General features: G+C 41.6%; 1 protein-coding gene across 1 annotated transcript in view; it reads right to left on the bottom strand.

Annotated features, from left to right (window-relative positions):
• Positions 1-16,800, bottom strand: part of LOC112259573 (protein crumbs homolog 1-like) — a 48,814-nt gene extending 32,014 nt beyond the window's left edge. Inside the window, exon 1 of the mRNA XM_024434209.2 lies at positions 16,791-16,800. Coding sequence (XP_024289977.2) covers positions 16,791-16,800 — 10 coding nt within the window. The remainder of the gene's footprint in view (positions 1-16,790) is intronic.
• Between the last annotated feature and the right edge of the window lie 9,534 nt (positions 16,801-26,334).

Raw genomic sequence — 26,334 nt, 5'->3', positions numbered from 1 at the left:
AGTCCCTCGAGTTTGCGTGTACAACTATGTTCACTTCAGGGCCTGTAACTCCCCATAATTCAATTTGCGACGATTGTACATCCGCCAAGAAAAGTTAGCCAAAAATGAAAACCACAATGTCAACATACAAGTGTAAGTTAAAAAAAAATTTAAATAAGTTATCGATTGTGCTATTAATGCACATGACGGCACAAACACATTACAAATAAAAATGTTGTCACATGCGCCGAAGTGTAGACCTTACCGTGAAATGCTTACTTACTTAACCAATAGTGCAGTTCAAGAAGAGTTAAGAAAATATTTACCATATAAACTCAAGTAAAAAATAAAAATTGATTAAAGAGTAACACAATAACGAGGCTTTATTCAGGGGGTACAGGTTAGTTGAGGTAATTTGTATATGTAGGTAGGGGTGAAGTGACTGCATAGATAATAAACAGCGAGCAGCAGCAGTGTACAAATCAAATGGAGGTGGGTCAATATAAATCGTCCTGTGGCCATTAGATGAATTGTTCAGCACTCTTATGGCTTGGGGGTAGAAGCTGTCAAGGAGCCTTTTGGTCCTAGACTTGGCGCTCCTGTACCGCTTGCCGTGCGGTAGCAGAGAAAACAGTCTATGACTTGGTTGACTGGAGTCTCTGACAATTTTATGGACTTTCCTCTGACACCGCCTATTATATAGGTCCTGGATGGCAGGAAGCTTGGCCCCAGTGATGTACTGGGCCGTACGCACTGCCCTCTGTAGCGCCTTACGGTCAGATGCTGAGCAATTACCATACCAGGCGGTGATGCAAACGGTCAGGATGCTATCAATGGTGCAGTTGCAGAACTTTTTGAGGGGAAAAGGTTTTGTTGTGCCCTCTTCACGACTGTCTTGGTATGTTCGACGGGGCTCGATGTTTAGCCCGCCTTTTCCTGTAGTCCACGATCATCTCCTTTGTCTTGCTCACATTGAGGGAGAGGTTGTTGTCCTGGCACCACACTGCCAGTTCTCTGACTTCCTCCCTATAGGCTTTCTCATCATTGTCGGTGATCAGGCTGGTGAGCAGGATCACTGTTGTTGTCCGCAAACTTAATGATGTTGGAGTCGTGTTTGGCCATGCAGTCGTGGGTGAACAGGGAGTACAGGAGGGGACTAAGAACACAACCATGAGGGGCCCCAGTGTTGAGGATCAGCGTGACAGACGTGTTGTTGTGACAGGTTAAAGGAAATATTCATAGCCTGTTATACATTAAAAAGTATTGGTAAGTTCATAGTATTTGAGGATCTTAAAACATCTAAGGTTAAAAAGATCATGCATTCAGTATTAGTTGATAGAGATTGATAACATTCATATAATTGTGTTAAAGTTCAAATCCGTCAAGCGTACAAAGGGTACGAATTGTGAGAGGAATGTGTAAACATTATATTGATTACTTTATTTTGTGGTGCCTAAAAGTGTTAATCTGTGATCTACTAAATGCTCATAATCTATGAGCCTGAGATCGATTGCTCTGGTCTCCACCCATGTTCCCGGGGAAATCGTGGTCTTTTCTCTTTGCACTAAAAGTTATTATTGAGAAAACAAGACCGTATCACTCTTGTGATTATTTCTCCCCTTTTTCAGGGGCGTAACATTGTTGCCTACCCTTACCACGTGGGGGTATCCTGTCAGGAAGTCCAGGATGCAGTTGCAGAGGGAGGTGTTTAGTCTCAGGTTCCTTAGCTTAGTGATGAGCTTCGTGGGCACTATGGTGTTGAACGCTGAGCTGTAGTCAATGAACAACATTCTCACATAGGTGTTCCTTTGGCCCAGGTGAGAAAGGGCAGTGTGGAGTGTGATTGAGATTGCGTCATCTGTGGATTTGTTGGGGCGGTATGCGAATTGAAGTGGGTCTAGGGTGTCCGGGAGGATGCTGTTGATGTGAGCCAAAGAATGATGCTTTTGGAAATTGTAGAAATAAAACACCATTTTCCTTTCTCAGAAGTTCCAGCTAGGCAGGCTAATGTTATTTAGCTAATTAATTTGCTAGCTATCATACAGTAAGCATATATTAATAATTATATTTCATGTAAGTAGACATGCATTCATAATTGACTGTAGTGCATATAAAGCACCCACAAGCTACCGGTGGCTGAAAACACAATCATCGCGGGATGAACAAGTGACGAACTTCCACTTAAAAATCATTCCTTCCTCCCTTGCCCTGCAAGTGTAAACTCGTCAGACGTCATGATATGTCATCAGAAGTTTTCCACTTAATTTGAGGGCTGAGGGGATAGGGTGCGTCTTTTAAGTGTTTGTATTGCAGACATTGTCTCAAGCAAGGGGCCATGGTTCTGGTCTTGAGTTACGGTTTCGACAGTGTTTCTTCGGTACTGCAGTTGAAATATTTAACTAAAAATATAACTTCCATACACGGCCACATATAGCAGTCAGATTTCAACATTCCAGTAAGACACTTTAGTCATCACCTTCGTACATAAAATGAGCGGACAATGCAGAGTTGAAAAGTAAGAAAAGATTAGCAAGTAAAAAATAAAATAAAAAAAGGAAATAGTAACACAATAAAATAACAATAATGAGTCTATATAGAAAGACTACCAGTACCGAGTCAATGTGTACAACAAGGTTGTTGAAGTAATTTAGGTAAAGTGTACAGTACATGTAGGTAGGGGTAAAAGTAATTATGCAATCAGTGTGAGTGTCTGAATGTGTGTGTGTGGCGTCAATATGCATGTATGTGTTTTATGAGTGTGTGTCTGGATGTGTTTAACTATTCTTGTGGGGACCAGAAATAGTAAACAAACCCCCCCCCCCAAACATTTATCAACTGGGGACATTTTGTTGGTCCCCACAAGGTCAAATGCTGTTTCTAGGGGGTTTAGGGTTAAGGTTAGAATTACGTTTAGGGTCAGGAGCTATGGTTCGTTTTAAGGTTAGGTTTTTGGGTTAAAGTTAGGGTTATGGTTAGAGTACGGGTTAGGTTTAGGGAAAATATAATTTTGAATGGGACTGAATTGTGTGTCCCCACAAGGTTAGCTATACAAGATTGTGTGTGTGTGTGTCGGAGTGTCAGTTTAGCATGTGTGAGTGTAGCATGTGTGTGGGTAGAATCCATTGAGTGTGCATAGGTTGTGGGCAGGCAGCAGTGGAGAGTTTCAAATACTTCAAGGTCCTCAGCATGCATATCACTGAGGACCTGAAATGGTCCCTTGACACCGACAGCTTGGTGAAGAAGGTGCAACAGCTCTTCTTCAACTTGAGGAGAAATTTGGTTTGGCCCCACACAAATGTCTTCAGATGCACCATCGAGAGCATTCTGTTGGTCCATATTACCGCCTGGTATGGCACCGCCCGCAACCGCAGTGCTAGAAGGCGGAGACAGTACAGGTGCATCAATGCTGGGACTGAGAGACTGATAAACAGCTTTATCTCCAGGCCATCTGAGTGTTGAGCTCAGTACCCTGCCCTGAATCTTAGACACTGTCACTAACCGGCTACCACCCGGCACTCTACCCTGCACCTTAAAGACTGCTGCCCTATCAGTCATTGAACACGGGTCACTTTAATAATGTATACATACTGTTTCACACACATTATACAGTATGTACAGTACATTCAGAAAGTATTTATACCCTTTGACTTATTTCACATTTTGTTGTGTTACAGCCTAAATTCAAAATATATTAAATAGATCTGTCTCACACATCTACCCACAATACCCTCAAAAGACCAAGTGAAAACATGTTTTAAGAAATGTTTGCAAATGTATTGAAAATGAAATACAGAAATATCTAATTTACATAAATATTCACACCCCTGAGTAAATACTTTGTAGAAGCACCTTAGGCGGCGTTTACAGCCTAAGACCTGGATTGTACAACATTTGCCCATTATTTAAAAAATTCTTCAAGCTCCATCAATTTGATTGTTGATCATTGCTAGACAACTCCAGTGTAGATTTGGCCTTGTGTTTTAGGATATTGTCCTGCTGAAAGGTGAATTAGTTTCCCATTGTCTGTTGGAAAGAGACTGAACCAGGTTTTCAGCTAGTATTCTGCCTGTGCTTATAGCTGTATTCTGTTCATTTTTATAAAAACAACTCCCTAGGCCTTGCAGATGACACGCATACTCATAACAAGATGCAGCTACCCCCATGCTTGAAAATATGAAGAGTGATTCTCAGTGATGTGTTGTATTTGCCCTAAACATAATGCTTTGTATTCAGGATAAAACATACAATTTGTTGTGAGTAATTATAATGTTGTTGAATCATCATCAGTTTTCTCCTATCACAACCATTAAACACTAACTGTTTTAAAGTCACCAATGGCATCATGGTGAAATCCCTTCCTTTTCGGCAACTGAGTTAGGAAGGGCTCCTGTATCCCCCCCCAAAATAATCTACAGTTGAAGTCGGACGTTTACATACACTTAGGTTAGAGTCATTGAAAGTTGTTTTTCAACCACTTCACACATTTCTTGTTAACAAACTATAGTTATGCCAAGTCGGTTAGGACATCGACTTTGTGCATGACACAAGTCATTTTTCAACATTTGTTTAGATGCATATTATTTCACTTATAATTCACTGTATCACAATTCCAGTGGGTAAGAAGTTCACATAGATTAAGTTGACTGTGCCTTTAAACAGCTTGGAAAATTCCAGAAAATTATGGTCATGGCTTTAGAAGCTTCTGAAAGGCTAATTGACATAATTTAAAAAATATATATATATTACCTTTATTTAACTAGGTAGGCTAGTTGAGAACAAGTTCTCATTTACAACTGCGACCTGGCCAAGATAAAGCAAAGCGACACAAACAGAGTTGGAATAAATACACATGGAATAAACAAACATACAGTCAATTTATTTGACGTTTATTTAACTAGGCAAGTCAGTTAAGAACAAATTCTTATTTTCAATGAGGGACTAGGAAAAGTGGGTTAACTGCCTGTTCAGGGGCAGAACAACAGATTTGTACCTTGTCAGCTCGGTGATTTGAACTAGGAAATTTTTGGTTACTAGTCCAACGCTCTAAACACTAGGCTACCCTGCCACCCCAAATAACAATAGAAAAAAAGTCCATATACAGTGTGTGCAAATGAGAGAAACTAAGGGAGGTAAGGCAATATATAGGCCATAGTGGTGACATAATTACAATTTAGCAATTAAACACTGGAGATGATAGACGTGCAGAAGATGAATGTTCAAGTAGAGATTCTGGGGTGCAAAGGAGAAAAAAAACAGTATGGGGATGAGGTAGTTGGATGGGCTATTTACAGATGGGCTATGTACAGGCGCAGTGATATGTGAGCTGCTCTGACAGCTGGTGCTTAAAGTTAGTGAGGGAGATATGAGTGTCCAGCTTCAGTGATTTTTGCAATTCGTTCCAATCATTGGCAGCAGAGAACTGGAAGGAAAGGCGGCCAAGAAAAATTAAAAGGCCCTAATGGTAATTTGAAGTATGGTGAACGGAAAGAGCCGATTCAGGCGCTTTTAGGCATTCAAGAATTTACAGGAACAAAAATCTGAATGAGGACCTTAATTAGGGAAGCTAAGCAACAGGTACTGTAAGAGGGGGAGCGCGACAGAGCCACCAAGATATTTATGTTTTTAGATTCCCTTTACAGTAAGATCAGTTTTATAGTTGCAAGCAAAAGCCTGATGAGACTAAAAGCATACGTATTACGTTTAAGGGAACTAAATTGCAGGCTACAGCAGCACAGCCCAGAGAATGCGTCAACCGATCAAAACCTATTGGACGAGTTCCTTGGACTTGAAGATGGCACCCTGGGCTAGGCCTTTTAGACCTATTCAGTGGTAGAAAAAGTACCCAATTTTCATACTTGAGTAAAAGTATAGACAACTTAATAGAAAGTCAGTCAAGTAAAAGTCACCCAGTAAAATAGCACTTGAGTAAAAGTCTAAAAGTATTTGGTTTTTTCAAAAGTATATGTAATTGCTCAAATATAATTATTAAAAATAGAAGTAAAAATAATTTCAAATTCCTTATATTAAGCAAAGCAGACACCATTTTCTTGTTTTTAAAATGTACGGACAGCCAGGTGCACACTCCAACATTTACAAAAGATGCATTTGTGTTTAGTTAGTTCACCAGACCATAGGCAGTAGGGATGACCACATGTTCTCTTGATGAGTCTGAATTTCACAATTTTCCTATCCTGCTAAGCATTCAAAATGTAACGAGTACCTTGGGTTGTCAGGAAAAATGTATGGAGTAAAAAGTACAATATGTTCTATGGAATGTATTGAAGTAAAAATTGTCAAATATAAATAGTAAAGTACTGTCACGTTGTATAAATGGTTGGAGACAGGCGCAGGAAATCGTAATAGGGGTTTTAATACTCAAACTACACAACATGCCATGAAAGGCACGGGGACGAAGCCCAAAACAAACACGTATACAAAACACACAGGGATGTATCCCAAACAAAAGAGTGAGATTAAATCTCTAATAATTGCACAGGATGAGACCCGTAATAACAATTGCACAAATGTATTTATAAAGCCCTTTTTACGTCAGCGGATGTCAAAGTGCTGTACAGAAACCCAGATCTAAAACGCCAAACAGCAAGCAATGCAGATGTAGAAGCACAGTGGCTAGGAAAAACTCCCTAGAAAGGCCAGAATTTAGGAAGAAACCTAGAGAGGAACCAGGCTCTAAGGGGTGGCCAGTCCTCCTCTGGCTGTGCCAGGTGGAGATTATAAAGGACCATGGCCAAGACAGTCAAACGTTCCTAGATGACCAGCAGGGTCAGATAATAAACACAGTGGTGGTAGAGGGTGCAACAGGTCAGCACCTCGGGAGTAAATGCCAGTTGGCTTTTCATAGCCAAACATTCAGAGCACAAAGCACGCAGCACAAAAGTCAAACCAACACCATATGTACTCACAGGACCAACGGATATAGTAAGAAAAACCGAACAACACAATGGTGAACAGAGGGCACATATATACTGTCACGTCCTGATCTTTCACTTGTGCTTGTCTCTACCCCCTCCAGGTGTCGCCCATTATCCCCTGGGTACTTATAACTGTGTTTTCTGCCTGTCTGTGCCAGTTTGTTTTATTCGTTCAAACCTACCAGTGGTTTCCCTTGAGCCTGTCTTTCCTATAGTCCCTGTTTTCTAGTTTCCCGGTTTTGACCTTTCCTACCTGTCCTGACTCTGAGTCTGCCTGCCTTGGCCCACTATTCTGGATTACCAACCCCTGCCTGCCTTGACTTGTCATTTTCCTGCCCCTGTTGTTGCAATAAACATTGTTACTTCAACACAGTCTGCACTTGGGTCTTAACTGAAATGTGATAATATACAATTAATAATCAGTGGGAAATAGGAACCAAATCAAATCAAATCAAATTTATTTATATAGCCCTTCGTACATCAGCTGATATCTCAAAGTGCTGTACAGAAACCCAGCCTAAAACCCCAAACAGCAAGCAATGCAGGTGTAGAAGCACGGTGGCTAGGAAAAACTCCCTAGAAAGGCCAAAACCTAGGAAGAAACCTAGAGAGGAACCAGGCTATGTGGGGTGGCCAGTCCTCTTCTGTCTGTGCCGGGTGGAGATTATAACAGAACATGGCCAAGATGTTCAAATGTTCATAAATGACCAGCATGGTCGAATAATAATAATGCAGAACAGTTGAAACTGGAGCAGCAGCACAGTCAGGTGGAAGTTGAAACTGGAGCAGCAGCATGGCCAGGTGGACTGGGGACAGCAAGGAGTCATCATGTCAGGTAGTCCTGGGGCATGGTCCTAGGGCTCAGGTCAGTTGAAACTGGAACAGCAGCACGGCCAGGTGGACTGGGACAGCAAGGAGTCATCATGTCAGGTAGTCCTGGGGCATGGTCCTAGGGCTCAGGTCCTCCGAGAGAGAGAAAGAAAGAGAGAAGGAGAGAATTAGAGAACGCACACTTAGATTCACACAGGACACCGAATAGGACAGGAGAAGTACTCCAGATATAACAAACTGACCCCAGCCCCCGACACATAAACTACTGCAGCATAAATACTGGAGGCTGAGACAGGAGGGGTCAGGAGACACTGTGGCCCCATCCGAGGACACCCCCGGACAGGGACAAACAGGAAGGATATAACCCCACCCACTTTGCCAAAGCACAGCCCCCACACCACTAGAGGGATATCTTCAACCACCAACTTACCATCCTGAGACAAGGCTGAGTATAGCCCACAAAGATCTCCGCCACGGCACAAGCCAAGGGGGGGGCGCCAACCCAGACAGGATGACCACAACAGTGAATCAACCCACTCAGGTGACGCACCCCCTCCAGGGACGGCATGAGAGAGCCCCAGCAAGCCAGTGACTCAGCCCCTGTAATAGGGTTAGAGGCAGAGAATCCCAGTGGAAAGAGGGGAACCGGCCAGGCAGAGACAGCAAGGGCGGTTCGTTGCTCCAGAGCCTTTCCGTTCACCTTCCCACTCCTGGGCCAGACTACACTCAATCATATGACCTACTGAAGAGATGAGTCTTCAGTAAAGACTTAAAGGTTGAGACCGAGTTTGCGTCTCTGACATGGGTAGGCAGACCGTTCCATAAAAATGGAGCTCTATAGGAGAAAGCCCTGCCTCCAGCTGTTTGCTTAGAAATTCTAGGGACAATTAGGAGGCCTGCGTCTTGTGACCGTAGCGTACGTGTAGGTATGTACGGCAGGACCAAATCAGAGAGATAGGTAGGAGCAAGCCCATGTAATGCTTTGTAGGTTAGCAGTAAAACCTTGAAATCAGCCCTTGCTTTGACAGGAAGCCAGTGTAGAGAGGCTAGCACTGGAGTAATATGATCAAATTTTTTGGTTCTAGTCAGGATTCTAGCAGCCGTATTTAGCACTAACTGAAGTTTATTTAGTGCTTTATCCGGGTAGCCGGAAAATAGAGCATTGCAGTAGTCTAACCTAGAAGTGACAAAAGCATGGATTAATTTTTCTGCATCATTTTTGGACAGAAAGTTTCTGATTTTTGCAATGTTACGTAGATGGAAAAAAGCTGTCCTCGAAATGGTCTTGATATGTTCTTCAAAAGAGAGATCAGGGTCCAGAGTAACGCCGAGGTCCTTCACAGTTTTATTTGAGACGACTGTACAACCATTAAGATTAATTGTCAGATTCAACAGAAGATCTCTTTGTTTCTTGGGACCTAGAACAAGCATCTCTGTTTTGTCCGAGTTTAATAGTAGAAAGTTTGCAGCCATCCACTTCCTTATGTCTGAAACACATGCTTCTAGCGAGGGCAATTTTGGGGCTTCACCATGTTTCATTGAAATGTACAGCTGTGTGTCATCCGCATAGCAGTGAAAGTTTACATTATGTTTTCGAATAACATCCCCAAGAGGTAAAATATATAGTGAAAACAATAGTGGTCCTAAAACGGAACCTTGAGGAACACCGAAATTTACAGTTGATTTGTCAGAGGACAAACCATTCACAGAGACAAACTGATATCTTTCCGACAGATAAGATCTAAACCAGGCCAGAACATGTCCGTGTAGACCAATTTGGGTTTCCAATCTCTCCAAAAGAATGTGGTGATCGATGGTATCAAAAGCAGCACTAAGGTCTAGGAGCACGAGGACAGATGCAGAGCCTCGGTCCGATGCCATTAAAATGTCATTTATCACCTTCACAAGTGCCGTCTCAGTGCTATGATGGGGTCTAAAACCAGACTGAAGCATTTCGTATACATTGTTTGTCTTCAGGAAGGCAGTGAGTTGCTGAGCAACAGCCTTCTCTAAGATTTTTGAGAGGAATGGAAGATTCGATATAGGCCGATAGTACACACCAGGTGTGCATAATTAGACAAGACAGTCTTGGATTGGTGGTAATTAACCAGTTCAGTGACACCTAAAAGCCAAATGACCTAGAACTTCGGATTTGGTGCACGGAATGAGCCGCAGTACCGGAGGGTTCCGTGACAAGTACAGACACCCCAAAAAATGACTTAAGTAGTACATGAATGTATTTTTACTTAAGAACTTTACACCACTGGACCTACAGTAGACGTTGGAAGTTTACATACACTTAGGTTGGAGTCATTTTTCAACCACTCCACAAATTTCTTGTTCACTTCTTGGTGACAGGGGGCAGTATTTTCACGTCCGGATGAAATGCATGCCCAAATTCAACTGCCTGCTACTCATCCCCAGAAGATAAGATATGCATATTATTAGTAGATTTGGATAGAAAACACTGAAATTTCTAAAACTGTTTGAATCATGTCTGTGAGTATAACATAACTTATTTAGCAGGCGAAACACAGAGGACAAACCATTCAGATAAATATTTTTTTGACTCTCCTTTCACTCTCTTTTCAATGGGTTTTCATTAGGAATCCATATTTCTAAGGGACCTTCTTGCAGTTCCTATCGTTTCCACTGGATGTCAGCAGTCTTCAGAAATTGGTTGAGGTTATTCCTTTGTGTAATGAAGAAGTACGGCCATCTTGAACGAGGGTCACTTGAAGTGTACTGTTAGATAGAGGCGTGTGACCAGAAAGCTAACTACTGTTTGTTTTCTTCCTGTATTGAACACAGATCATCCCATCTTCAATTTTATGGATTATTTATGTTTAAAAATACCTAAAGTTGTATTACAAAAGTAGTTTGAAATGTTTTGGCAAAGTTTACAGAAAACCTTGGAGATATTTTGTAGTCACGTTGCGCAAGTTGGAACCGGAGTTTTTCTGGATCAAACGCACCAAATAAATGGACATTTTGGATATATATCGACGGAACTAATCGAACAAAAGAACCATTTATGATGTTTATGGGACATATTGGAGTGCCAACAAAAGAAGCTCATCAAAGGTAAGGCATGAATTATATTTTTATTTCTGTGTTTTGTGTCGCGCCTGCAGGGTTGAAATATGGTTTCTCTCTTTGTTTACGGAGGTGCTATCCTCAGAAAATAGCATTGTTTGCTTTTGCCGAAAAGCCATTTTGAAATCTGACATGTTGGCTGGATTCACAACAAGTGTTGCTTTAATTTGCTATCTTGCATGTGTGATTTAATGAAAGTTAGATTTTTATAGTAATTTAGTAATTTATTTGAATTTGGCGCTCTGCATTTATCCTGGCTTTTGGCCCGGTGGGACACTATGACCAAAAGGCAAAAGGCCTCCTGCGGGGACTGGGGCTGGGATAAAAATTAAATAAAATATATATTTTTTTATATATACACAGTTGAAGTCGGAAGTTTACATACACTTAGGTTGGAGTCATTAAAACTAATTTCTCAACCACTCCACAAATGTCTTGTTAACAAACTATAGTTTTGGCAAGTTGGTTAGGACATCTACTTTCTGCATGACACAAGTCATTTTTCCAACAATTGTTTACAAACAGATTATTTCACTTATCATTCACTGTATCACAATTCCAATGGGTCAGAAGTGTACATACACTAAGTTGACTGTGCCTTTAAACAGCTTGGAAGATTCCAGAAAATGATGTCAGGGCTTTAGAAGCTTCTGAAAGGCTAATTGACATCATTTGAGACAATTGGAGGTGTACCTGTGGATGTATTTCAAGGCCTACCTTCACACTCAGTGCCTCTTTCCTTGACATCATGGGAAAATCAAAGGAAATCAACCAAGACCTCAGAAAAAAACTGTAGACCTCCACAAGTCTGGTTCATCCTTGGGAGCAATTTCCAAATGCCTGAAGGTACCACGCTCATCTGTACAATTGTACTCAAGCATAAACACCATGAGACCATGCAGACGTCATGCCGCTCCTAGAGATGAACGTAATTTGGTGAGAAAAGTGCAAAATCAATCCCAGAACAACAGCAAAGGACCTTGTGAAGATGCTGGAGGAAACAGGTACAAAAGTATCTATATCCACAGTAAAACGAATCCTACATCGACATAACCTGAAAGGCCACTCAGCAAGGAAGAAGCCACTGCTCCAAAACCGCCAAAAAAGGCAAACTATGATTTGCAACAACACATGGGACAAAGATTGTACTTTTTGGAGAAATGTCCTCTGGTCTGATGAAACAAAAATACAATTGTTTGGCCATAATGACCATCGTTTGGAGGAAAAAGGGGGAGGATTGCAAGCCGAAGAACACCATCCCAACTGTGAAGCAAGAGGCTGGCAGCATCATGTTGTGGGGGTGCCTTAATACAGGAGAGACTGGTACATTTCACAAAATAGATGGCATCATGAGGAAGTAAAATTATGTGGATATATTGAAGCAACATCTCAAACATCAGTCAGGAAGTTAAAGCTTGGTCACAAATGGGTCTTCCAAATGGACAATGACCCCAAGCATACTTCCAAACCTGTTGCAAAATGGCTTAAAGACAACAATGTCAAGCCCTGATTTCAATCCTATAGAACATTTGTAAGCAGAAAAAAACGTGTGTGCGAGCAAGGAGACCTACAAACCTGACTCAGTTACACCAGCTCAGTCAGGGGGAATGGGCCAAAATACCCCCAACTTATTATGGGAAGCTTGTGGAAGGGGACCCAAAATTATTCTAACATTTCACATTCTTAAAATAAAGTGGTGATCCTAACTGACCTAAGAATTTTTACTAGAATGAATTGTCAGGATTGTGAAACACTGAGTTTAAATGTATTTGGCTATGGTGTATGTAAACTTCCGACTTCAACTGTATGCCCTTTGTAACCCAGGAAAGGGATTTGCGGATATGCCAGGAGCCTGTGCTGAGGAACATCATGGCAAAAGGTTGGCTGAGGTAATGTGTTCTGCTTTAGGAGAGTATAATGTTCTGCGATCTCGTCCACAGGAAACTGACTGGAAGCAGGCTTTAAAAAGAGAAATCATGGAAGAGGTTAAGGACCAGATGAAGGCGCTAACAAGGGACATCATCCAGTAGCTGAAACCCTTTCAAAGAGCTGACCCACTGTGGCCGAACGGAGGAGGCCATCATCCTACTCTAACATATGGGCTGAAGGTAACTCATTTTGCCACCATTGCCAGGCCAAAAACATAGCAAGAGATTTGTAGGCAATTCTCAGAATCTGGCCCAACTTTAAACTAGCTAGCCCTGTCGATGAGGTCCGAGCAGTAGGGTCACCTGGTAATGGTTGTTTAAATGGGCCACCGCAACTTGTATTGCAGATTGTCCAACAGTGGACGTTCATGTAGATGGAGTTAAACTTCCAGGGGAGCCAGACACAGGCTCGCAAGTAACTCTGATGCAACAACACTTACTGAACCAATGCTTCCTTCATTGTAGTATGAGGGTGGGGGGGAAACCCTGCGGTTTTGACACTCAAGGCTGCTAGTGGCATTGAGATTCCTTACATTAGGGTAAGTTATGGACTTTGAAGTTGCAGATGTCAAAATACCAAATCAAGGATTTGTAATTGTAAAGGATGAACCTTCAACTGACCCCCTCATTATTGGTATGAATGTTATAATTGCATGGCTGGACAGACACTGTTATTCAAAAGCCATGGGAACGCAGTGACTTTGCCTTGCCAGATCCCCCATCCTCAGCCGGTCAAAAGAGGAGCCTCTACCACCTGCCGGTGGACAGATACTGCCAATTGGAAGGAGGGGTCTCTTGGATATGTTGGGCCTATTGGCCGTCATGAGACCCGTATTCCTCGCCCGATCCAGACAATGTGGATGTGGGTGCCCATGGAGCCCAAGACCGGAGTGTGACCAATGTGGTGGTGGTACCTGATCAGCAGGGGGACTCTGGTACACAGGTTATTGAGTGGCAGACTGGTCTGCTGAGTGATCCAGACATCCAAGCTGTCAAACGGTATGTGGAGATGGAGTTGATGCCAGGGGCATGTTGGTGTGTTGTGTAGGAGATTTACAGACCCTAACATCCACGAGCAACGCTTACAGATTGTCCAACATCCATGTACCAGGACGTGTGGACAAAGTACATTGAAAGTGCTGGCCATGTGGGGGTGAGGAGGACCGTGTCTCAAATTCGTCAGCACTTCTTCTGGCCACGCATGGTAGAAGAGGTATGGGGTTTTCACTCTTGGGGGACTATCTGTAGCCTGCAGACCGTGGAGACTAGAGTCCCCTTAAGCCCCACTGTTGTAAGTAGGGAGGTAGAAGCAGTTAATAAGAAGCATAGGCAGAACCATGTCCACAATACCCAGACTTCCTCCCAGGTCCTAGGTAAGCCGGTGTGGTAGGGGAAGGCAGCACAGTGACTGGAGTAGATGTTTTTTATACTGCTCCTGCAGTTGAGCCAACTGGGCAGGACAAAGCAGTTTTATCCTGACGCTCCTAATGTGTGACCTTTGGACAAACGTCAGACGGCTGTGGAAAGCATGATAGATTTATAGTGTAGCAGGAAGGCCAACCTGTGTATACTTCTGGAGCCGCAACTACTAGACCAAGCCAGCCTTCTGAACGCCTGAAATACAGCAGTATTGTGTACCTTAAGGTGATTCGCTGATCTGGCTTCACCGTGTGGGAAATTGAGGAGCTGCTGTGAGTGAATCTATACTACTGTTGGTGAACCTGTGAATATGGACTGAACTGAGGATGACGTTGGTGCCATGTTGGAATAAGACTGTCTTTTGAAAGTTACTTTTTCTAGCGGACATCAAATTAGCATAATATTTTTGGCTGAATACTTTTCTGTAGACATTATTTTTATAATTCATCATACAAAACAATATAATCAAAATTATAATTGTGTACACTACTTCAGCCTCCTCCGTTTGTGTAATTGTTACACTGCTCCTCTCCTAAACCAAGATCTTGTTATTTTGTAATTATTCCATTTACTTCCTACTGTGCTTATATTACACCTAGGTTGCGTAGTACGGCTACATTCTACCCTCGGCTGCCTGACATTACCCCGATTCCTTTCATCTGGCAGTGGCCTGCTTGATGAGCTGAAATGTCTCAGAACAATATGTGCATATCCTTATTATCCTTAAGAGTTGTACTTGTTTTTCAGTTGCTAGATGTGGAGAGAAGCCAACAGTTGTTTAATGGGGATTTTATCAGTAACAACAATCAAAATGCATTGACTTACACATGTAGTAACTTTTATAAACTTGAGGGATGTGATGTGTCATAGTGATGGAAAATGTGACTAGTTTCGCATCACTTCTTCACAGGAGAGCCATTCAAACGTAAACTGCGTTTTTTGGCAGAAGTGCCTTCTGGAACATGTGAACTTTCTTGTGCCTTGATAACAAACTTGTAAGCCATTTGTAAATACCCATAAAATTGTTAAATTGGTTTAGCCACAGAAAAAGACAGCAACCTTGCCACTACACACGATTGGCTGAAATAATGAACAGGCTGGACTTGCCGAGAGATGATTTTGGTTTGGTCTGCCATGTAGCACGCTTCTGTCTATTTGAGCTGGTCAGTATGTGTAGGTAATCCTTTCTAGCAAAGCTTTTTTTTTAAAGATATCACATAGTAGAAGTGCATAAATGTTGCTCTCCACTTTCCGGAGGACTGTGTTATGAAATCAGTGGAATTAGAGTATGATAGCTAAGGGATGGAGAAAACACCTGTCTCCAGATTACAACTTCAAACTAAGGGCAACCATGGCATCCGTGTCAGAGGGAGAAGTGTCCATCCATGTATACTGACTGGTAAGATGCATTGTCAGATATTACACGTCTCTAAAGTTGTCAGAAAGTTGTTTTCATTTCAAGTAAAAGTGTACTGTTATCTAGCTAGCTAACATTGATCTGTGTAGTAATATTATTCATATCTCAGAGCCATTTGCTTCACTAGTTATAGCCTAATGTTAGCTAGCTAATATCCCCATATTGTTTTTTATTTACTTTTCTGCTCTTTTGCACACCAGTATTTCTACTTGCACATTATAATCTGTACATCTATCACTCTAGTGTTAATTTGCTAAATTGTAATTACTTCGCTACTATGGCCTATTTATTGCCTTACCACCTCACGCCATTTGCACACACTGTATATAGACTTTCTTTTTTTTCTATTGTGTTATTGACTGTACGCTTGTTTATTCCATGTGTAACTCTGTGTTGCTGTTTGTGTCACACTGCTTTACTTTATCTTGGCCAGATCGCAGTTGTAAATGAGAACATGTTCTCAACTAGCCTACCTGGTTAAATAAAGGTCAAATAAAATTTAAATAAATAAATTGACCCTGGTTGGTTAGCTACCTGCAGATTCATGCAGGGTAGTAACGTCATGAGTTGGGATTATGGTTCATTGTTTAGCTAGCTAGCTACATGTCTTAACAAAAGACTCCACTATGCAATTAACCATTTCAATAGAATGTTAATGATGTCACTGCGACAACTGTTGATAGACGTATTTGGTCAATTCGCTCTGGCTATCTAGTTGATGAATTTACAAACGCTCAACAACATTGAATATGGCCGGTGTCAATAAAAAAGCTTCATTAAATTGTTGCAAGCAGCACAGTTACAGTCACCAACGATCTACTGTATATAACATGTAAACAGCCTAACCAGAGTGAGCTGTTCTCTCATTTGTGTCTGGAAGTGGCTAGTCAACGCTAGCCAGTTAGCTTGGGTGCTTACTGCTGTTGTTAGGACAGAACGCTCAAATCAACCCTACTCCTTGGCCAGAGCTTCTAGTGTGCGCTCTGAAAGCTCCGAGAACGAAACGCTCTGAATTTACATTCTGACAATCTGATAACGCTGAGTTTATGAACGCCCAGAGGACACTCTGGCACCATAGGTTAAATTTACGAACCCACCCGTAGTATAAACCAGCCTTAAGTGTCACGTCTACCCCTGCTCCCCCTCCCTGTCGCTCAAGGGCGCCAGGCTACCCTTTTCTACACGTACCTGTCACCATCATTACGCACAGCAGCGCTGATTGGACTCACCTGGGCTCCTTCACGTTGATAATTACCCCCTGTATATCTGTCTATTCCTCGGTGGTGTTCCCTGTGTCCACATTAATTGTTATGTGTTGCTGTTCTGTTTCATGTCCGTCAGCTATTAAACCTTCACACCCTGTACCTGCTTCTCATCTCCTGCGTCGATCCTTACATTAAATCTTGAATTCTTTGGTTGTTTAGTATATGGCCTCACATGCGAATCCTTAAATATATGGGTGGGCCAAAGATTAAGAGGGTGTGAACAATGCTGAATGGGTGCAGACAAAGAAGAGCTCTCCAGTAGGTGTAACAAAACATTCAAAGACCATTTTCTCAAAATTGAGGTTACAAGATTATCAACATTCAAAGCATAATTACTTTCCCATTGTTCCTCAACTGTAAGTGTATGATATACCATTTTCTAAGCTCTGAGTCTCTACTTTTATTAATTGTAAAGAACACTCAAATTTTGCTACATAAGACCGAATCGAGCCGGTTGGTCACAAATGGTCAAGCAAATCCACTTGTATAGGTAATTAAATGAATCACTAGCTAAAATGATGATAATCTTGTCTCATGATATATCAACTATCATTGTCTTTTATATCAACTTCCTATATACCAGATCCCTGTACAGTCTACCAAAGGACTTTTGACCTCCTGGATCTTACAAAATATATGTTTGTGAAGGAAGGAGCGAGTCAGACATTTCCGTGTAAAGGACAGAATTCTATAACTTTTTTTGGTTACGACATGATTCCATATGTGTTATTTTATAGTTTTATGTCTTCACTATTATTCTACAAAGTAGAAAATAGTACATATAAAGAACAACCCTGGAATGAGTGTCCAAACAATTTACAAAAAATATATATATGGGGTGTTGGAAAAGATGCAGACAATTACATTGAAAGACACCACAATCTCTCTGCCATATTAAAGTGATCTACACCCTGAAAATATATATTTAAAAAATAAATATGAATAAGCTCTGATTTATAAATATATAGCAACAACATTGCAAAGTATTTTAAGGGTGTAAGCAATATGGCAAACAAACACATACTGTACATTTACACATACATTTAGTGATCCTTTCAGACCTACAGGAACTGCCTAGGGACTGAGCCCACTATTGCAACCATTTTCCCACTTGTTTCTAGCCCCAAGCACTGAGGATTCCACCCATGAAACAACTAGTTAGAAAGCAAGGCTGTAAGTGTAATGTTGTTTACTTTACGCCATATGATATTACTGTAAACCAAAAAATTGCTGATGCTTTGACTTGATTGATATGGTGCCAATTGCCAATTAGAGGAGAACATATATACAGTTGAAGTCAGAAGTTTACATACACCTTAGCCAAATACATTTAAACTCGGTTTTCATTTAATCCTTGTAAAAATTCCCTGTCTTAGGTCAGTTTGGATCACCACTTTATTTTAAGAATGTGAAATGTCAGATTAATAGTAGAGAATTATTTATTTCAGCTTTTATTTCTTTCATCATATTCCCAGTGGGTCAGAAGTTTACATACACTCAATTAGTATTTGGTAGCATTGCATTTACAGTGCCTTGCGAAAGTATTCGGCCCCCTTGAACTTTGCGACCTTTTGCCACATTTCAGGCTTCAAACATAAAGATATAAAACTGTATTTTTTTGTGAAGAATCAACAACAAGTGGGACACAATCATGAAGTGGAACGACATTTATTGGATATTTCAAACTTTTTTAACAAATCAAAAACTGAAAAATTGGGCGTGTAAAATTATTCAGCCCCTTTACTTTCAGTGCAGCAAACTCTCTCCAGAAGTTCAGTGAGGATCTCTGAATGATCCAATGTTGACCTAAATTACTAATGATGATAAATACAATCCACCTGTGTGTAATCAAGTCTCCGTATAAATGCACCTGCACTGTGATGGTCTCAGAGGTCCGTTAAAAGCGCAGAGAGCATCATGAAGAACAAGGAACACACCACAACACTATGGTGTTGAACGCTGAGCTGTAGTCAATGAACAACATTCTCACATAGGTGTTCCTTTGGCCCAGGTGAGAAAGGGCAGTGTGGAGTGTGATTGAGATTGCGTCATCTGTGGATTTGTTGGGGCGGTATGCGAATTGAAGTAGGTCTAGGGTGTCCGGGAGGATGCTGTTGATGTGAGCCAAAGAATGATGCTTTTGGAAATTGTAGAAATAAAACACCATTTTCCTTTCTCAGAAGTTCCAGCTAGGCAGGCTAATGTTATTTAGCTAATTAATTTGCTAGCTATCATACAGTAAGCATATATTAATAATTATATTTCATGTAAGTAGACATGCATTCATAATTGACTGTAGTGCATATAAAGCACCCACAAGCTACCGGTGGCTGAAAACACAATCATCGCGGGATGAACAAGTGACGAACTTCCACTTAAAAATCATTCCTTCCTCCCTTGCCCTGCAAGTGTAAACTCGTCAGACGTCATGATATGTCATCAGAAGTTTTCCACTTAATTTGAGGGCTGAGGGGATAGGGTGCGTCTTTTAAGTGTTTGTATTGCAGACATTGTCTCAAGCAAGGGGCCATGGTTCTGGTCTTGAGTTACGGTTTCGACAGTGTTTCTTCGGTACTGCAGTTGAAATATTTAACTAAAAATATAACTTCCATACACGGCCACATATAGCAGTCAGATTTCAACATTCCAGTAAGACACTTTAGTCATCACCTTCGTACATAAAATGAGCGGACAATGCAGAGTTGAAAAGTAAGAAAAGATTAGCAAGTAAAAAATAAAATAAAAAAAGGAAATAGTAACACAATAAAATAACAATAATGAGTCTATATAGAAAGACTACCAGTACCGAGTCAATGTGTACAACAAGGTTGTTGAAGTAATTTAGGTAAAGTGTACAGTACATGTAGGTAGGGGTAAAAGTAATTATGCAATCAGTGTGAGTGTCTGAATGTGTGTGTGTGTGGCGTCAATATGCATGTATGTGTTTTATGAGTGTGTGTCTGGATGTGTTTAACTATTCTTGTGGGGACCAGAAATAGTAAACAACCCCCCCCCCCCAAACATTTATCAACTGGGGACATTTTGTTGGTCCCCACAAGGTCAAATGCTGTTTCTAGGGGGTTTAGGGTTAAGGTTAGAATTACGTTTAGGGTCAGGAGCTATGGTTCGTTTTAAGGTTAGGTTTTTGGGTTAAAGTTAGGGTTATGGTTAGAGTACGGGTTAGGTTTAGGGAAAATATAATTTTGAATGGGACTGAATTGTGTGTCCCCACAAGGTTAGCTATACAAGATTGTGTGTGTGTGTGTGTGTCGGAGTGTCAGTTTAGCATGTGTGAGTGTAGCATGTGTGTGGGTAGAGTCCATTGAGTGTGCATAGGTTGTGGGCAGGCAGCAGTGGAGAGTTTCAAATACTTCAAGGTCCTCAGCATGCATATCACTGAGGACCTGAAATGGTCCCTTGACACCGACAGCTTGGTGAAGAAGGTGCAACAGCTCTTCTTCAACTTGAGGAGAAATTTGGTTTGGCCCCACACAATTGTCTTCAGATGCACCATCGAGAGCATTCTGTTGGTCCATATTACCGCCTGGTATGGCACCGCCCGCAACCGCAGTGCTAGAAGGCGGAGACAGTACAGGTGCATCAATGCTGGGACTGAGAGACTGATAAACAGCTTTATCTCCAGGCCATCTGAGTGTTGAGCTCAGTACCCTGCCCTGAATCTTAGACACTGTCACTAACCGGCTACCACCCGGCACTCTACCCTGCACCTTAAAGACTGCTGCCCTATCAGTCATTGAACACGGGTCACTTTAATAATGTATACATACTGTTTCACACACATTATACAGTATGTACAGTACATTCAGAAAGTATTTATACCCTTTGACTTATTTCACATTTTGTTGTGTTACAGCCTAAATTCAAAATATATTAAATAGATCTGTCTCACACATCTACCCACAATACCCTCAAAAGACCAAGTGAAAACATGTTTTAAGAAATGTTTGCAAATGTATTGAAAATGAAATACAGAAATATCTAATTTACATAAATATTCACACCCCTGAGTAAATACTTTGTAGAAGCACCTTAGGCGGCGTTTACAGCCTAAGACCTGGATTGTACAACATTTGCCCATTATTTAAAAAAAATTCTTCAAGCTCCATCAATTTGATTGTTGATCATTGCTAGACAACTCCAGTGTAGATTTGGCCTTGTGTTTTAGGATATTGTCCTGCTGAAAGGTGAATTAGTTTCCCATTGTCTGTTGGAAAGAGACTGAACCAGGTTTTCAGCTAGTATTCTGCCTGTGCTTATAGCTGTATTCTGTTCATTTTTATAAAAACAACTCCCTAGGCCTTGCAGATGACACGCATACTCATAACAAGATGCAGCTACCCCCATGCTTGAAAATATGAAGAGTGATTCTCAGTGATGTGTTGTATTTGCCCTAAACATAATGCTTTGTATTCAGGATAAAACATACAATTTGTTGTGAGTAATTATAATGTTGTTGAATCATCATCAGTTTTCTCCTATCACAACCATTAAACACTAACTGTTTTAAAGTCACCAATGGCATCATGGTGAAATCCCTTCCTTTTCGGCAACTGAGTTAGGAAGGGCTCCTGTATCCCCCCAAAATAATCTACAGTTGAAGTCGGACGTTTACATACACTTAGGTTAGAGTCATTGAAAGTTGTTTTTCAACCACTTCACACATTTCTTGTTAACAAACTATAGTTATGCCAAGTCGGTTAGGACATCGACTTTGTGCATGACACAAGTCATTTTTCAACATTTGTTTAGATGCATATTATTTCACTTATAATTCACTGTATCACAATTCCAGTGGGTAAGAAGTTCACATAGATTAAGTTGACTGTGCCTTTAAACAGCTTGGAAAATTCCAGAAAATTATGGTCATGGCTTTAGAAGCTTCTGAAAGGCTAATTGACATAATTTAAAAAAAAAAATAACTATATATTACCATTTTTAGATAGGGCAGAACAACAGATTTGTACCTTGAACAAATTCTTATTTTCAGGGACTAGGAAAAGTGGGTTAACTGCCTGTTGATTTGAACTGAGGAAATTTTTGGTTACTAGTCCAACGCTCTAAACACTAGGCTACCCTGCCACCCCAAATAACAATAGAAAAAAAGTCCATATACAGTGTGTGCAAATGAGAAACTAAGGAGGTAAGGCAATATATAGGCCATAGTGGTGACATAATTACAATTTAGCAATTAAACACTGGAGATGATAGACGTGCAGAAGATGAATGTTCAAGTAGAGATTCTGGGGTGCAAAGGAGAAAAAAACAGTATGGGGATGAGGTAGTTGGATGGGCTATTTACAGATGGGCTATGTACAGGCGCAGTGATATGTGAGCTGCTCTGACAGCTGGTGCTTAAAGTTAGTGAGGGAGATATGAGTGTCCAGCTTCAGTGATTTTTGCAATTCGTTCCAATCATTGGCAGCAGAGAACTGGAAGGAAAGGCGGCCAAGAAAAATTAAAAGGCCCTAATGGTAATTTGAAGTATGGTGAACGGAAAGAGCCGATTCAGGCGCTTTTAGGCATTCAAGAATTTACAGGAACAAAAATCTGAATGAGGACCTTAATTAGGGAAGCTAAGCAACAGGTACTGTAAGAGGGGGAGCGACAGAGCCACCAAGATATTTATGTTTTTAGATTCCCTTTATAGTAAGATCAGTTTTATAGTTGCAAGCAAAAGCCTGATGAGACTAAAAGCATACGTATTGCGTTTAAGGGAACTAAATTGCAGGCTACAGCAGCACAGCCCAGAGAATGCGTCAACCGATCAAAACCTATTGGACGAGTTCCTTGGACTTGAAGATGGCACCCTGGGCTAGGCCTTTTAGACCTATTCAGTGGTAGAAAAAGTACCCAATTTTCATACTTGAGTAAAAGTATAGACAACTTAATAGAAAGTCAGTCAAGTAAAAGTCACCCAGTAAAATAGCACTTGAGTAAAAGTCTAAAAGTATTTGGTTTTTTCAAAAGTATATGTAATTGCTCAAATATAATTATTAAAAATAGAAGTAAAAATAATTTCAAATTCCTTATATTAAGCAAAGCAGACACCATTTTCTTGTTTTTAAAATGTACGGACAGCCAGGTGCACACTCCAACATTTACAAAAGATGCATGTGTTTAGTTAGTTCACCAGACCATAGGCAGTAGGGATGACCACATGTTCTCTTGATGAGTCTGAATTTCACAATTTTCCTATCCTGCTAAGCATTCAAAATGTAACGAGTACCTTGGGTTGTCAGGAAAAATGTATGGAGTAAAAAGTACAATATGTTCTTTAGGAATGTATTGAAGTAAAAATTGTCAAATATAAATAGTAAAGTACTGTCACGTTGTATAAATGGTTGGAGACAGGCGTAGGAAATCGTAATAGGGGTTTTAATACTCAAACTACACAACATGCCATGAAAGGCACGGGGACGAAGCCCAAAACAAACACGTATACAAAACACACAGGGATGTAACCCAAACAAAAGAGTGAGATTAAATCTCTAATAATTGCACAGGATGAGACCCGTAATAACAATTGCACAAATGTATTTATAAAGCCCTTTTACGTCAGCGGATGTCAAAGTGCTGTACAGAAACCCAGATCTAAAACGCCAAACAGCAAGCAATGCAGATGTAGAAGCACAGTGGCTAGGAAAAACTCCCTAGAAAGGCCAGAATTTAGGAAGAAACCTAGAGAGGAACCAGGCTCTAAGGGGTGGCCAGTCCTCCTCTGGCTGTGCCAGGTGGAGATTATAAAGGACCATGGCCAAGACAGTCAAACGTTCCTAGATGACCAGCAGGGTCAGATAATAAACACAGTGGTGGTAGAGGGTGCAACAGGTCAGCACCTCGGGAGTAAATGCCAGTTGGCTTTTCATAGCCAAACATTCAGAGCACAAAGCACGCAGCACAAAAGTCAAACCAACACCATATGTACTCACAGGACCAACGGATATAGTAAGAAAAACCGAACAACACAATGGTGAACAGAGGGCACATATATACTGTCACGTCCTGATCTTTCACTTGTGCTTGTCTCTACCCCCCTCCAGGTGTCGCCCATTATCCCCTGGGTACTTATAACTGTGTTTTCTGCCTGTCTGTGCCAGTTTGTTTTATTCGTTCAAACCTACCAGTGGTTTCCCTTGAGCCTGTCTTTCCTATAGTCCCTGTTTTCTAGTTTCCCGGTTTTGACCTTTCCTGCCTGTCCTGACTCTGAGTCTGCCTGCCTTGGCCCACTATTCTGGATTACCAACCCCTGCCTGCCTTGACTTGTCATTTTCCTGCCCCTGTTGTTGCAATAAACATTGTTACTTCAACACAGTCTGCACTTGGGTCTTAACTGAAATGTGATAATATACAATTAATAATCAGTGGGAAATAGGAACCAAATCAAATCAAATCAAATTTATTTATATAGCCCTTCGTACATCAGCTGATATCTCAAAGTGCTGTACAGAAACCCAGCCTAAAACCCCAAACAGCAAGCAATGCAGGTGTAGAAGCACGGTGGCTAGGAAAAACTCCCTAGAAAGGCCAAAACCTAGGAAGAAACCTAGAGAGGAACCAGGCTATGTGGGGTGGCCAGTCCTCTTCTGTCTGTGCCGGGTGGAGATTATAACAGAACATGGCCAAGATGTTCAAATGTTCATAAATGACCAGCATGGTCGAATAATAATAATGCAGAACAGTTGAAACTGGAGCAGCAGCACAGTCAGGTGGAAGTTGAAACTGGAGCAGCAGCATGGCCAGGTGGACTGGGGACAGCAAGGAGTCATCATGTCAGGTAGTCCTGGGGCATGGTCCTAGGGCTCAGGTCAGTTGAAACTGGAACAGCAGCACGGCCAGGTGGACTGGGACAGCAAGGAGTCATCATGTCAGGTAGTCCTGGGGCATGGTCCTAGGGCTCAGGTCCTCCGAGAGAGAGAAAGAAAGAGAGAAGGAGAGAATTAGAGAACGCACACTTAGATTCACACAGGACACCGAATAGGACAGGAGAAGTACTCCAGATATAACAAACTGACCCCAGCCCCCCGACACATAAACTACTGCAGCATAAATACTGGAGGCTGAGACAGGAGGGGTCAGGAGACACTGTGGCCCCATCCGAGGACACCCCCGGACAGGGACAAACAGGAAGGATATAACCCCACCCACTTTGCCAAAGCACAGCCCCCACACCACTAGAGGGATATCTTCAACCACCAACTTACCATCCTGAGACAAGGCTGAGTATAGCCCACAAAGATCTCCGCCACGGCACAAGCCAAGGGGGGGGGGCGCCAACCCAGACAGGATGACCACAACAGTGAATCAACCCACTCAGGTGACGCACCCCCTCCAGGGACGGCATGAGAGAGCCCCAGCAAGCCAGTGACTCAGCCCCTGTAATAGGGTTAGAGGCAGAGAATCCCAGTGGAAAGAGGGGAACCGGCCAGGCAGAGACAGCAAGGGCGGTTCGTTGCTCCAGAGCCTTTCCGTTCACCTTCCCACTCCTGGGCCAGACTACACTCAATCATATGACCTACTGAAGAGATGAGTCTTCAGTAAAGACTTAAAGGTTGAGACCGAGTTTGCGTCTCTGACATGGGTAGGCAGACCGTTCCATAAAAATGGAGCTCTATAGGAGAAAGCCCTGCCTCCAGCTGTTTGCTTAGAAATTCTAGGGACAATTAGGAGGCCTGCGTCTTGTGACCGTAGCGTACGTGTAGGTATGTACGGCAGGACCAAATCAGAGAGATAGGTAGGAGCAAGCCCATGTAATGCTTTGTAGGTTAGCAGTAAAACCTTGAAATCAGCCCTTGCTTTGACAGGAAGCCAGTGTAGAGAGGCTAGCACTGGAGTAATATGATCAAATTTTTGGTTCTAGTCAGGATTCTAGCAGCCGTATTTAGCACTAACTGAAGTTTATTTAGTGCTTTATCCGGGTAGCCGGAAAATAGAGCATTGCAGTAGTCTAACCTAGAAGTGACAAAAGCATGGATTAATTTTTCTGCATCATTTTTGGACAGAAAGTTTCTGATTTTTGCAATGTTACGTAGATGGAAAAAAAGCTGTCCTCGAAATGGTCTTGATATGTTCTTCAAAAGAGAGATCAGGGTCCAGAGTAACGCCGAGGTCCTTCACAGTTTTATTTGAGACGACTGTACAACCATTAAGATTAATTGTCAGATTCAACAGAAGATCTCTTTGTTTCTTGGGACCTAGAACAAGCATCTCTGTTTTGTCCGAGTTTAATAGTAGAAAGTTTGCAGCCATCCACTTCCTTATGTCTGAAACACATGCTTCTAGCGAGGGCAATTTTGGGGCTTCACCATGTTTCATTGAAATGTACAGCTGTGTGTCATCCGCATAGCAGTGAAAGTTTACATTATGTTTTCGAATAACATCCCCAAGAGGTAAAATATATAGTGAAAACAATAGTGGTCCTAAAACGGAACCTTGAGGAACACCGAAAT

The sequence above is a fragment of the Oncorhynchus tshawytscha genome, linkage group LG10 (assembly GCF_018296145.1).
Source record: "Oncorhynchus tshawytscha isolate Ot180627B linkage group LG10, Otsh_v2.0, whole genome shotgun sequence".
Taxonomy (NCBI): Eukaryota; Metazoa; Chordata; class Actinopteri; order Salmoniformes; family Salmonidae; genus Oncorhynchus; species Oncorhynchus tshawytscha.
Note: the sequence above shows the minus strand (reverse complement) of the source record. Positions and strands in the feature narration are given on the sequence as shown.